Source organism: Echinococcus granulosus (assembly GCF_000524195.1).
Source record: "Echinococcus granulosus chromosome Unknown EG_S00021, whole genome shotgun sequence".
In the NCBI taxonomy this organism is placed as follows: Eukaryota; Metazoa; Platyhelminthes; class Cestoda; order Cyclophyllidea; family Taeniidae; genus Echinococcus; species Echinococcus granulosus.
In genome coordinates, this window is record NW_020170401.1 from 465011 (window position 1) to 478378 (window position 13368).

Sequence of the window (13368 nt, forward strand, 5' to 3'; positions counted from 1 at the left end):
ATTATTTATGACACAGAAACAGAAGGAAGAGCCCTCCCTACTTGGCACCACAAGTGGGTGGAACCGACATCAGTTTATGGCCGCAATTTGCACACTCAGAGGTGCGTGGAGGAGTGGTACAAGAGAGGGAGGAGCTATAATTGTTCCCCACGCCGTGGCTGCCTCGCCTTGACTCTTGTCGCCACACAGAAGTGAACAGCCTCGGCACCATGCAGCAACGCCCATCGTTTAAGAAGCACCAACTCTTCCTTCCCCCTCCCCTATCTCCCCCAGGAAATTTATTCACCCTCATTACGTGCCTTTGTTGTCGTTGATGTTGCGTACCTTTTGCAAGCCCGTCCTCTAGTTTTAACTACAGTGAATCTAAAGCCACTTTTGTGAATGAGTGAGTAAACGCGCTCTTTCTGCTGTTTACCTCTTGCCTTAAACGAAAAAAAAGTAGATTTGGGAGCCCTTTCCAGTTTTACCTGTTTGTTCAGTTGCGAATGAAGATGAGACAGTCTTGTAGTAATTATGGAATTTTTTTAATGATAAATCCTTTATGTACACCTCATGTTAAAGTTGGTTCATGACTCCCATTTGGCGATAAAGTATGTTAACGGACCATTTTAGAAGAAGGTTTTTAAGTGGATTCTTCTTTGTGATGTCCAACTGAAACATTATATTTTATGCTAAGAAATGGACTTTTCTGGCACTTTTCTCTGATATTGTTTTAAATCAACTAGGGGTTAGACATACTACTTATTTCTGCTTCAGTAAACAATCGATGTATGATCAAATAGGTCCAATTGAAATTTAGCATTTGATCAAGAATACTGTCCACCGGCTAACAAACTTACCTATTCTTTTGGCACTCTTGATCCGCCAATCGCCTTACAGCATAACTGGGTATTTTATTCAAAAAATTCATTTTGTTTAAATTTCTTGGCATATAATATTACCTTTCTATTAACACCAAAAATATACACACAAGGTATAAAGATTTAAACGACTGGAATGTGAATGTTTAAGCAAAAGGACACTTCACTGTGAGACCTTCTTCTCAACCTCACTTTCCTCATGTTCTTGCTCCTCTTTAATCTCCAGTTTAACCCTCTTCACCTTCGTCTGCTGATCCGCATTTCCATTGGGTTCTTCCTCACTCTTCCCGCTGTAGTGCGTCTTCACGTGCTTACTCAGATGATCGTTTCGCAGGAAGCGCTTCTGACAAACCGGACACACGATGTTCTTCTCCCCCGCATGCGTTCTCAAATGGCGTTGCAACTCATCGGACCGCGGAAATCGCTTTCCACATAATAGCCAGTTGCACACAAAGGGCCTTTCTCCTGTATGCCATCGCAAATGAGCTTTTAGGTGACTTGTCTTGCTGTACACCTTTCCACAGCCTGGCACATGACAGCTGTGCGTATTGCCGTTACGTCTCAAATCCGCTGCCAGGTCTGGGTTCGAGGCCGCCAGTGTGTCAATCTGTTGGCAGTTGGGACAGTCGCAATTACTCCGAGCTCCTGCATAGCGCCTATTAGTTGGAAGCATTGGTCTAGTTGAGGTTGGAGTGAGCGGACGTGGATCATAGGGCTTTGCAGCTTCTGCTGCTGCGAAGAAGTAGTTTGCTGCGTACACCGGATCCTTCGTAGGGTCTAGAGTGGCTGACATTTGTTGGTGGTAATTGTGGTAGGGATTAATGAAGCTGGACATCCAGTTTGGCTCAAGGATTGGTAAATATCGACTTTGTTGGTTTTCATAGGCGTAGCCCTGGTTGACATTATTCGAGAAATCATTAAACCATTGTTGATTTGGAGATGGAGACGTGGAATGCTCTTGAGGTGCAGCAATAGCAGCAAATGCTGCTGCCGCCCTTGCGACTGCTGAGCTATCGGCTGAAGAAAGTGGTGAAGCTTGACAGTTTTCATTGGGAGGTTGTAGAAATCGATAGATGGCTGGAGGATATTGAGTGGTCAAGTTGGCAAATGGAGAAGAGGAGGCATTACCCATGGGCGCCCCGTTTTCATCACCCTGTAGACCGATGCTAAGGCAGTGCGCTTCTAGCATACTGAGAGAATTAGAGGAGAGGTTCTCGGGAGAATTATCCTCCTGGAGGAAAAAAATGATTAACATATCTTAACCGACTGGATTTAGGAGGCCTAAGCAATTTGTCTATTGCGTCGGAATTCAATACCATTTTCTATTCTTTTCTTCAGCTTTAAACCATTGAGGATTAGCGGTGCTGGTAAAATAATCAAAAAAGACAGTGACCAACCAACCTTAAAAATAAAACACCTGAACTTCACAATTCTAGCATTTTGGTAGCACAAATGTAATTTAATAAAAAGGCATTTTTATTACTTCTTGATCAGGGTATTATTCTACCAAATGTCAGCCGCCCTGTCTCTGCAAGTATGAAAAACCCTGTTTCCCTTTATGTCCCCTTTCCTCATAGGAAGAAACGCACCTGGCATTGTAAAAGACGTTAAAAAATGGGTAACCTGCTTTCCTCGGTACAGGCAGCCATATGGCCATCATCCTTTCGCCTCCCCTTCCTCCCCCTTCTTTTCCCCATGCACAAAGTGTGAATTTACGAGTCTCCATTACCCCTCTCAAGTTAGGAAAGATAATTAACCCCTCCCCCTTCCGCCTTTCTGCTAGCAGTAAAAGGGGTTTCCAAACTGCGGGTTGTAGTCTGAACAATTTTTTATGAAGAATGATGGTGATGATGATGCTCCCCTGATATTGATGCTTCTGGTATTGGGGTAATCATAACAATAATTGTCGGGCAGCAGAGAAAATTATACCACTCCAACCGGACAGGTAGATAATCTCACCATTTCTGGTTTAGGTTTGAACAGAGTGGCTGGCTATGTGGCTAAGGAGAGGACACCTATCATTAAGACACCGCTGTGGAATTAAATCTGCTTATTTTTGAGATGGGTGATACTTGTGCCTATTTAAGGTAGGGTTATAAATATTGGGCGGAGGGTTGTCACCCTTTCAACCGCCGCGTTTCCCTGTTTTCCTTCAACAAACCTAGTAAGGTACACATGTCACGAAAGCTATTTTAACTTAATAAAAAAATAACAGCTTATTTTTGCCTGCTGAAAAGTGAGGAAGCTCTCACTTTTACTTAATCGGACCATAGCAACCTAACAGGGAATTTAGTCCCCCCACCCCGCTACAGACGATTAAACGAGCAATTAAAGTGACTTAAGGAAATAAACGTCCTGTGCAGGAGAACTGTGAAAAGCACGTTTGATGCCTAAGGGGAAAGTGAACTATGTCGTGAGTTGATTAATGCCGTAGGAACTGCATGCGACGCATATACATGCCACCTATACAAGAAAACTAAGGAATAAAACTACTCGAACGGTCATTTAGCAGGCTAAAAAGGGCACCACGCAAGAGTGTAAACATGTTTTGGCACAATGAGATCAAATAAGTTTGACTAAATCTAATTAGGCCAGTCTGCTATCAAAACCTTAAAAAGAAAACCAAACACCAAACCTTATTTGCTAAAAACGGAATTTTAAATATGCGAGTAAGTGTAACATGACAGGGGAAAATTGTGAAATCACCCGTCACATATTTGTGGCACAAGGCTCAGAGAGGAAAGCTAAACCACTGCATACATGGAGTGGTCTCGACAGCGAATGCTCTATCTAAACTTATTTATTTAAACTTTTTTATAAGCTAATGGAATTCTGAAATAAAAAAGTGTCATTTTATAAATTCATTTAATTTAAATGCCAAAGAATCTCCCAATAACCGATAAAATACACTTATTCCCCAAATAACATCAATTTAATTTTTCATGGTGGGCTTTTGCATGTAGAAATTAAGAATTCGACCACATTCGACTGGCTTTAGATTAAATGGAGTTTTTTAGAAGGTAAGAACAGGTCTTCGTGTTATAGTAAATTAAAAACGTAAAACCAACTCCTAACAAAATTGCTGATTAAAAAGCAAGGACAAAAATACTTATTAGTGTAGAATAATTAATCGCTATGTACCACTACTGATTTGCATTTGTTAATAAACGATTGGTTAAAAGTACATCTTTTTGTCGGTCAGGAGCTTAGGAACAAGTGGAACTTACGACAGGCATCGTGATTCTGCACTAGGATCAACGCGTTAACGCAGTAAAGACACGAGTAATGTCAAGTGCGATAAGGTGTCAATTATTATTCAGTGCTTCAGCTTAAGCATGGTAAGTTAAACCAATCAGCGTTGAAGCCTCGTTTCCTCGTAGCCAATTGGTGTTCGAGCCGTCGTGTAATGTGTATCCAATCCTTAATTTGCACAGGCTGACCAATTAAAATCGCCTGCGAGTTTGGAGCACGTGGTGCTAATTTTCTCAACTTGACTAATGTGATGGATTAAAAAATAATGTTTCGTGTTGAAAATGAAAGCCATTTGATGTGATTTCAATTTCAAAGCGGAAAATATCGCTGTTGACTGTCAGGCCATGCCGATTCCTTGGCTTAACACCTCCACCCTCGTCACACCTCTGGTAGTCGGTTTTACCGAGTCGAGTTGCAAAGTAGTCAATTAAGTTTTAACTAGGAGAACCGACATAAAATATGGAATGAAATCAATTTCCCTTTTTAGTAAGGGGTTTATCAGTCCGGTGGTGGTGCCTTTACCAGATCAACGAAACATCTTGAATATGGAGATGAATTTACTCCAAGAATTTCAGGCATTGCTAATGTTAGAGAATATCCCAAACTCACATCAGAAGCCAAGTTGGCTTCAACTTCTTTAAGTGAGTTGGAATAAATTAAAATTAATAGCTGCGAAAAATGAATGCAGATTTAAATTAGATGAAGAATTTGTCAGACAAGTGGATAACGGCCGAGGCGACTCCCAATGTCTTGTAATAATATAAAATTCCTAGTCGTTGATAGGCAAAAGCTCTCAATATTACCGTCCCAGGAACACGTTTTACTAGTGTTTATAGTAAAAGGCGATTCGTTCTTTACACCACTATCAACCGGGTTGGTGGTGGAAGTCCAGCAGTGGGTGCTGAATATCACCTTTTCAATCGACAGAGTACCAGTTTATTCTCTCCCTCTTTTACACGTTTTTTCAAAACGCCCAGTGTATTCTAAATTGTTTTCTGGGTGACTTTCTCAAAGAGTGGCTTTTACGTGCATTGAGTTGAGAAGCCTGTCAGAGCGATCCACTAGCTACTCGTCTCATCATTCCAAGGCACTTGTCACTTTACATCCAAAAGTCTGATTTGAGTATATTTTACAGTAAATGGAACTGCTCATCATGACCTTCTTCAAGAAGGGCAAATAGGACTTATAGTTGAGGTCTATCAACTCGAGATGATGCAACGTGGAGGTGTACAAAGGATACATTTCCTTTAGCATATTGCAAAGCTAATGATTCAGTTATGCCTGCTCTTGGTATTTTTTAAGAAAACGTAGGGCATTAGGCCTTATTTTATCAAACTTACCTGTGAGAAGATCCAGAGTCTTAATTATGAGTGAAAATTGAAAAATACTCCCTAAACTCCTCCTTCGCAATTTCTTGATGGTACTTTATTAAGTGATGGGAAGGTAAAGCCAGATATGGAGAGAGCTGGATGGGTTTACTAGGTTTTAGAGACAAAGCATTTCGAAAGGGCAAACCGTCTTCAAATTGGAGAAAGATGATGATTAGTACCAATGGTTATTTTAACAACCGCCACAACTAAGCGGATCTGGTTGGTCACCTTGTGCTAGATCTTAAATCCATTGGCTGATAGTGCTAATACAATAGGGCCTCGAGCGCCGTCAAGGCATGTCGTCTTCTGCCACATTGATGACGTCTTTTTATCATTTATAAGACAGTGGATAAAGTGGGTAGGTAGAACTGTCAAATTAGACAATAATCATTTAGTTCTGCAATCTGATATAGGCGAATTGGTTGTAAGCTATAGACCCTTCTCCTATATAAGTTAATGGTCTTCGAAATCTCTCGAAGCTGTTTTAAAATCCCGTTTCTTTCTTGCTAACGGTGATCGGACCCCAATCCCGCCTTGCCGTTTACAACTAAATGTAAAGTCTAAGTCAATCCTTGGGTTAAAACAGTCAAACTTCAGCCCTGTTAATCCTTCCTACATTTCCTCTACAAAACCAAAAAAAGATCATTCCAACCATGAGAAGCAGACGATTATCTTTCATTTCTTTACTTTATTTTGGGTGGTCTGATTGACTTTTTCTATAAAAGAAACGCACACACATGTCCCACGTTTAGATTGGCACAAGGGTTTTCCTCATTTTAAGCCGGCTATAGGCAGGCAGACTTGGCATAAATATCTGTGCAGGGGAGGAAAGCAGCCCTTTAATTAAGGTGGGAGCAATTAGAGCAAAAGGTCACCTCGAAATGCAACTTTCCGCGCTAAAGTGGAAAATGATTGGGACTGTTTTAGTTATGTCCCTCAATAGTAATTGGTAAGTCGTCTGCGGAGATTGTTTCCCATTTATTTGCCAGAAATTTTATCTAAACACAAATGAAAATCTGGATAACGCCTCTATTGTCTAGCTGCCCCTATCCCCCTTAAAAACAGCATTTACGAATTGATTAGGACTTGTCAACCACATGGGGTGTCAAGTCACGTCTCGTCACCGCGAATAATGCGGAATAATGTGACTTTTAGTCAAAAATTTTGTACATTAGCAACCAAATGAGTCACGGACTGGGGACTTTGGTGTATCGAGTTAAGTGCTGCTAGATTTTCCCTTTTTACAGCAAATTATTTCACTAGCCGAATTTTAGTAGCTAAAAAAGACTTACTAGAATCTTGTTTGAATAAATTAGATAGGGGTGACGTAACTGTGGCTTGGCAACTGAGCTTACCTCGTGTTCGACAGGTCTGAGGGCAAGCCTAGTACGTACTCATTGGCCCAAACCTCGCCTTGTCAACGCAACAGCGCTCAAGTTACTCGTTGCTTGAATGTAAGGTCACCTAGTAGTGGATTTTGGTGAAGTCTAACTATAAAGTGGTGTTACCTGTAATTGGTAGAAAAAAACATTGAAATTTATTAATGGATCGTCAATGCATTTGAAAACCAACAAGCTTCAAAAATCCCTGGTTGTAAAAGGCGCAAATGGACAGTGTTGATTTTTATTGCATATTTCGAACAAAGCTGATAAACTGGTGAAGTTAATTTCCTGCTTATAAGCAACTCATGTAAATTACTTGTTTAACGGATTAATTATTTAAGCAGCCAATCAAGAGCTCCGGGGTTACTAGTCCAATTTGTCGATTTTTAAAGGAGGTATCAACAAGGTCAACTTTTTTGCTTATCGAATATTTATGTATTATTTATTTAATTCTTTAGGGATATGTTTAACTGTCGAATTCAATAACGTGTCGCTTAGGCATCTGCCATTTTACCCCCCCCCCGATGACTAGCCTCCGGCCCGCAAAAGCAGTCACCAAGCCCTTCACCACATCGACAGTGCATATTCTGCTCGAGTGATAGGTCTCCTTTCGTCCTCAGGGAAGTCTCGAGACGCTACATTTAGCCAGTTATTTTCTGAAATTTTGTCGAGTTTAACAGAATATATTTAACACCCAGAGGACTTTATTGTCGCCCTACAGAAAATCTAGTCAATGAAACGATTAATAATTACTTGAAAGTAGATGTGGTCTAAGATAGTCGTAGAAGCTAGAATAGCTACATGCCCTATCACTTTTACATAAATAGACTTGGGAACCAATTTTTCTCAGCATAAATGTGTCAGCTTTAGGCGTATTGAAACCCGGGTGAGGAATCAGGAGCCAAAGCTAGTGAAGTACCAGAATTTAGACACTAATTTGACGCGATTACCAACGCAATCGTGGTAATTTGGACTGACTACCCACATGACTGATAGCGAGAAAAAAGTTTGACAATCTTTCTCAACACCCTCGATGCCATCGTCACTTATGTGTGACGACTCTACTTAATTACCCCACCTTCACGTAGAAGTAGCACATTTGATAAAAAGGAACAAATTAAGTCAGAAAAAAAATAAAACAAACAGCTCATGCCACACAAAATAAGTGAGTGGGATATAACAGTGGGTTAGCAACTAATTCGACTTCAAGCCACGTCCATTTGAGGTCATTAACCGTGACAACTAAATGATTCACCCCTATGGCCTCACTATGGTCTCACCAAACTTTAATCTGTAGTACCATCAAAATCAGAATTCCTTAGACCACTTTAGCAATCTATTTTGACGAAAATCCCGCCAATTGCTTGTCCCCCAAGATTGATAATCGAAGAAAAGCAGCAATTATGAACCAAATTTAACAGCACTTTTTTTAAACTCTAAGCAAATAAGATTTTTTGGTGAAGCAGATGCTACTTGCTTCTGGAATGGGATGTTCTGCTTGTATAACTCCCTACAAGAACCATTAAATTCGAGATTGCATCTGTAATTCGGTTCGATAATTTATTAATTTCTCAGACCTTTAACTGTCAATGTCAATGAGTACGACTTGATTTTCATTGCATCTGCCATAAGCATTAATTAAACAAAAACCTTTATTTTATAAAGATAAGCACGCAGATAATTAGAATCAAGGGGGACTGGCTTGAGTGATGAAACAACGGGATAACACCCACACCAAATGTCGAAGGGATAGGGGGCTAACAAACGGCTGTCACATGGCAAGCATTAAAAGGTGACAATGAGCTCTGGAGGCTGTCAATTTAGTCTTCACACCTCTCACGCGTATTTTTAAAACACGCGGCGCCAGTCAATGCAGTAACTGACTTGCGGTCCGACATTTTGGGTGTCCTCAAGCAACCCACTGAATACCCACCTTTACAATACTTGGGGCTCCACATTTCATTTTATCTGTGTGTACTTATAGCACCCTTCACCCTACTGACTAAACAATTGATACGATACAATCTTTGGTGTGAAAGATTAATTGCATTTCCTTAATTATTTGTTTAACTCTTCGCTGTGGTTTCGCGGGCACTTGATTCTCCGTCTTTGTACTTCCACTGGGCAACATGGTCTCCGGACCGTGTCAGTACGCCCCATTCGCCTCCCCCTCCAGCCTTTCTATACGCCGGCAATGTGTATTGTGTCTTCTTCCGTATTCAGGGAAGTTTTGGGGGGCTGTAAAACCTATCACTGGGAAACAGCCAGCATAAGTTAGTCAGTTACCGGGAGGTAGTAGCTACTCCTACAGAAGGATAACGCAAGGCCTCATATAACGCAATTTGGGATGATATGGAGGAGACACGGTCCCATCCTATTATTTGGCAATCAAATGGTCAACTGCAAATTGAAACAGACATTTAGAAATTTGAAATTGGAATGGGGTTGGGTTGAGCTAGGTGTCTTCCTCCCTGAAGTAAAATGGTGTGTGTAAGTAAGTTATTCCTGGTAGTAAGGGAAGAGTAACTGAAATAAGAGATAAAAAGCGGTCTCAGAGGCATGACTGATCTGTAATATACTGGTCATAATTTTGCAGCCCTTCGCTAGTCGATGATAGCGTGAGGTGTCGCTGATGTCTCCCAAGCTATTAGCCTTCTAGGCCTTCTGTATGCCCATTATAATTTTTACTTTTAAGCTAATAAGTTCATACCACCTTCATGGGTAAACGGAGCACCTTGAATTGCGCCCAAAAGCTCTCGCCCATTGCTAGGATGCATCCAAGAAGGCTTACATTTAAATGGATCACTTGGGTGCTATGATTGGAGTGCATCATCTTTGAATGGTTTAGTCTGCGAAGACTCCAACTTCTCAAGTGAGTGAAAAACCGTCATTGAGGTTGTTCTTCCAGTTCTTTAACAGTATTTAATGCTTTAAACAGCTTTTTTTAAGAAATACGATTTGGATACGGGAATGTGCTTGATGTAGGGCATCGCCTGGCTTGCAGCCCTCCTCACTAAATAAGCCCCACCAAACTCATCAAGACCTACTAGATGTATTGAAACCATCAATTACACGGTTTTCAATCACGAAGTTGGAAACGAGAGAATGGGAATGGGTAGGTGAGGAGGGAGATAGCGAACAAAGACCTACAGTGAGATGGTGGTGGAAGATGAGATTAGGTGACCAAGTGCTACCTGTCAAGAGGTTGAATTGGTTTGGGTTCAATTTTCTTTACTTTTTAAAAGAAATTATTTTATTTTCTAAAGAAAAAAATCTCAACATAGTGTTTTGTGGATGAATGATGTCTTAGAAGTGCGGGTTGGGTAATTAGTGAATCATGCAGAGACAACAACCGATATTTTCTTGCTTAACTTTGAAATATTACCAAAACCCTCCATCACATACCACTTAGCGCCCAATGTAAAATTCATGTCTCATTTCTATTATCTATCTGGAGAAAGTGAAGAGTAAGTTGGTGATCCTAAACAGGAGTCCTTGCATCCCTTACGGTAATCACTAATGAAAGTTGCCCTTGCTATGCAGATTGTAAATACTTTTAACCAAAAGCGGCATGTAATTCACCTTCACGATCAAGAATAAGGATTCACCCTGGGTATCATGCATCTTCTTTGGGTGCATCATCTCTAAAGTAGCATTTTTTAACCATGTCTGGAAGGTAAGATTGGTTAACTCACCGTTCTCATTTCATCTACAATTCTGTTAAGAAATTAGCATTTACAGCTTTGGTACAGGGAAGAGTGGGAGTACCACATCGGTGGATTGACATGGTAGCCTACTTCTGACACATGGCTTGTGTCCTTACAGCTACAATACCCCAAGCCGGCTGCTCTTCTTGAAAGTGGATATGCAATGCCCTTCCAAAGCAAAGCCTTTGGAACGAGTGTTCAGGTGTTTAGTTATTAGGAAAACTAGAAGAAATAATTGTGCTGGCATTTTAAAAGTTGGTAGTCATTTGGGGCCTCTATATTGTGATGCAATAAATAATTAAATTACTACAATTACGATAATAATGAGTACCTTCCACATAAATAGGGCATACTTAAACGGCCTCTGATTTTAGGTTCTAGAATTTGCTGTTACAAATTCTCTAATGTGACAACCTAGTGGAAACGGAGGGATAAGAATTGACCCTGGTAGTCACATGCTGAATAAAGGGCCTGACTACTGTAATACGATGGTGGTTTATCCCTTGGTATTGGTGAGGCACCACTTTTGTACTTTGAATTAGCCCCCTTGTATTTCGCTGGGTGGGCTGGCCTTTCGGGCCATGCCAATAGCCCAAACACCTTCTCCGTGCTGAATATATTTTGTCCGAGTATTTTGTCTTCTTTCGTCTTCAGGGAGTCTCGGGACGCTACACCACCGCCTCATAAATCGAATATTAAAAGTGAGGTGTAACGAAAAGAAAAATAAAGAACCATAATATAAATAGCCAATTGAAGGAAAAGGGAAAAGCAGTATAAACAATGAAATAAAACATGTGGGTGGTGTTGTTTAAATGGCCTAGGGAAAAGGTTAAATATTGAAAAGCAAAATTTAAAGCTTGACAACTGAGTTTAGAAACAAAACTCCATTTTTTACTCTGATTGGACTAAATTTTTACCACAGCTTTGGTTTTTTGCTTTGTTTAGATCAGGTTGTTGAAAAATTTTTTGGTTTTAGCAAACAGGATACTGTGTAATACGATAGTGGTTTATCCCTCGGTTCTGGTGAGGCGCCACTTTTGTACATAGATTTAGCCCCCTTGTACCTCGCTGTGTGGGCTGGCCTTGTGGGCCATGCCAATAGCGCAGGCACCTTCTCCGTGCTAAAAATATATATTTTGTACGAGTATTGTGTCTTCTTTCGCCTTCAGGGGGCCACGGGACGCTACAACTGTTTGGTTAAAAAAAAGCTTAAGGGGAACGTGCTTCATTCAGTAAGTGCTACTAAAAACATATTGCCTCACTTTTAAATTTAAAATTAAATAAAACTTTGTATTTGACTTTAAATTTTTTCCGGATTTAGTTTCACACGTTGCTTAAATCTTGTTTTGTTTTAATCTGCTTTCCGCAAAGGGCTCTGACCAATCGGGGGCCAGGTGCGCAGATTTGATATTTGCGCTACACCTCTGCAAACATGGTGCCTCTCACGCCGAAGCCCTTTTTGAGCAGTATAACTGGCAAGAAAGTAATCGTAAAACTTAAATGGGGCATGGAGTACAAAGGATATTTGGTCGCTGTGGATCGCTATATGAATCTTCAGCTCCATAGTACCGATGAGTATATCGACAACTGCTTTACCGGAAGCCTGGGAGAAGTGTTGATTCGCTGTAACAACGTTCTCTACATCAGAGAATGCGAAGACGATTCAAAAACCGATATGGAGTAACATCTCCTTAGTACTGCTTTTCGTATGCGTCTGTATATAATGCTCGATTGTGTGGCCTTCTATACAATAAATACAAACTTTGCAAATAACTTTTATGAATCATGAACATCTTCGAGGCAAGTGTTTTGTTTCGTTGTTCGAGGTTTGGGGATGTTCGGTTAACAGTGAGTCCAAGACTTGCATTGATTGATTGAGGTGGTAGATCCGTTATTTCTGGTGTCCGTTTTGGTTCTCTTGCTTTTTTGGTTCACTTGCATTAGTATCGATGGGGTGATTACGAGCCAAAGTTGTACCAGCATTTGTAGTTAATATGATGTATGTAGTTCCCTGACTTAATCGTGTGACACGTTGTTTAGGTTGTTCTCACATTAATACGTTCAGTTGATAATCCCTGGTCTTCCCTTAATGTGGATGTTAGTTCTGTTACTCATGGGTTGTGGAGTTAATTAAGTGGTCGACTGTGAATGAGTGGCCGGAAATTTACAAGTTCCGATAATCACTGTTCATTAAACTCCGTCTAGGACTCGTGGCTTGACGTCGTGTAATGTCTTCGCGTCGCTTGGTTGGTTTATTTTCCTTTGCATAAATGCCACAGGAGATGGATTGAATTCATTCAGTGAATTAAACATCGTGTTAAAGCATGTGTGTGACTGTGATGTCATCGTGGCTACTTGTTAATGGTTAGTATCAGCGAATACCATTAATTTGTCCAATGCTTCAAGTGGCCCTATGAGGAAAAGGAGCCTGTCTTCGAAACGTTAGGATGATGAGGTCCTGCCCCTAGAACCTAACTGCTCATGCTCTTGTTGTTCAGCTTGATCAGATCGTGACTCGTCCTGAGCCAGTCTTGTCACCGATGACTTTCTGTTTGGTGGATGAGGGTTTTCGACGTTGACTAAAGATCAAGTGCTAGGGTGGGATTCTCGGTGGAACATCGGCGGCTGCTTCAGACTCCAACTAGCTTTACTACAGTAGCCATTAGGAGTGAGGTTCCGCGTATATCAGCATAGATATCTTGAGCTGAGGTTGTTGCGCCCCGCATCGCGAAAATCACCATCCACCACCGATTCCTTCAGTAAATTTTCCTTTTATTGGATGAAACGACAGACCGGA

The 13368-nt window shown here is 40.8% G+C and overlaps 2 protein-coding genes across 2 annotated transcripts; one reads left to right on the plus strand and one right to left on the minus strand. All coding sequences in view use genetic code 11, as the record gives it.

The window, feature by feature from the left end:
- Window positions 1-1023: 1023 nt before the first annotated feature.
- Window positions 1024-5354, minus strand: EGR_03804 (Transcription factor Sp8; the record flags this gene model as incomplete). The annotated part of the gene is made up of 2 exons (XM_024493053.1): window positions 1024-2091; window positions 5271-5354. The coding sequence occupies 2 exons, from the start codon at window positions 5352-5354 to the stop codon at window positions 1024-1026; spliced, it is 1152 nt and encodes a 383-aa protein (XP_024352514.1).
- A 6649-nt stretch (window positions 5355-12003) lies between these two features.
- On the plus strand, window positions 12004-13265 carry EGR_03805 (putative small nuclear ribonucleoprotein F; the record flags this gene model as incomplete). Its single annotated transcript, XM_024493054.1, has 2 exons — window positions 12004-12251; window positions 13157-13265. 2 exons carry the CDS (start codon window positions 12004-12006, stop codon window positions 13263-13265), a joined length of 357 nt encoding a protein of 118 aa, XP_024352515.1.
- Between the last annotated feature and the right edge of the window lie 103 nt (window positions 13266-13368).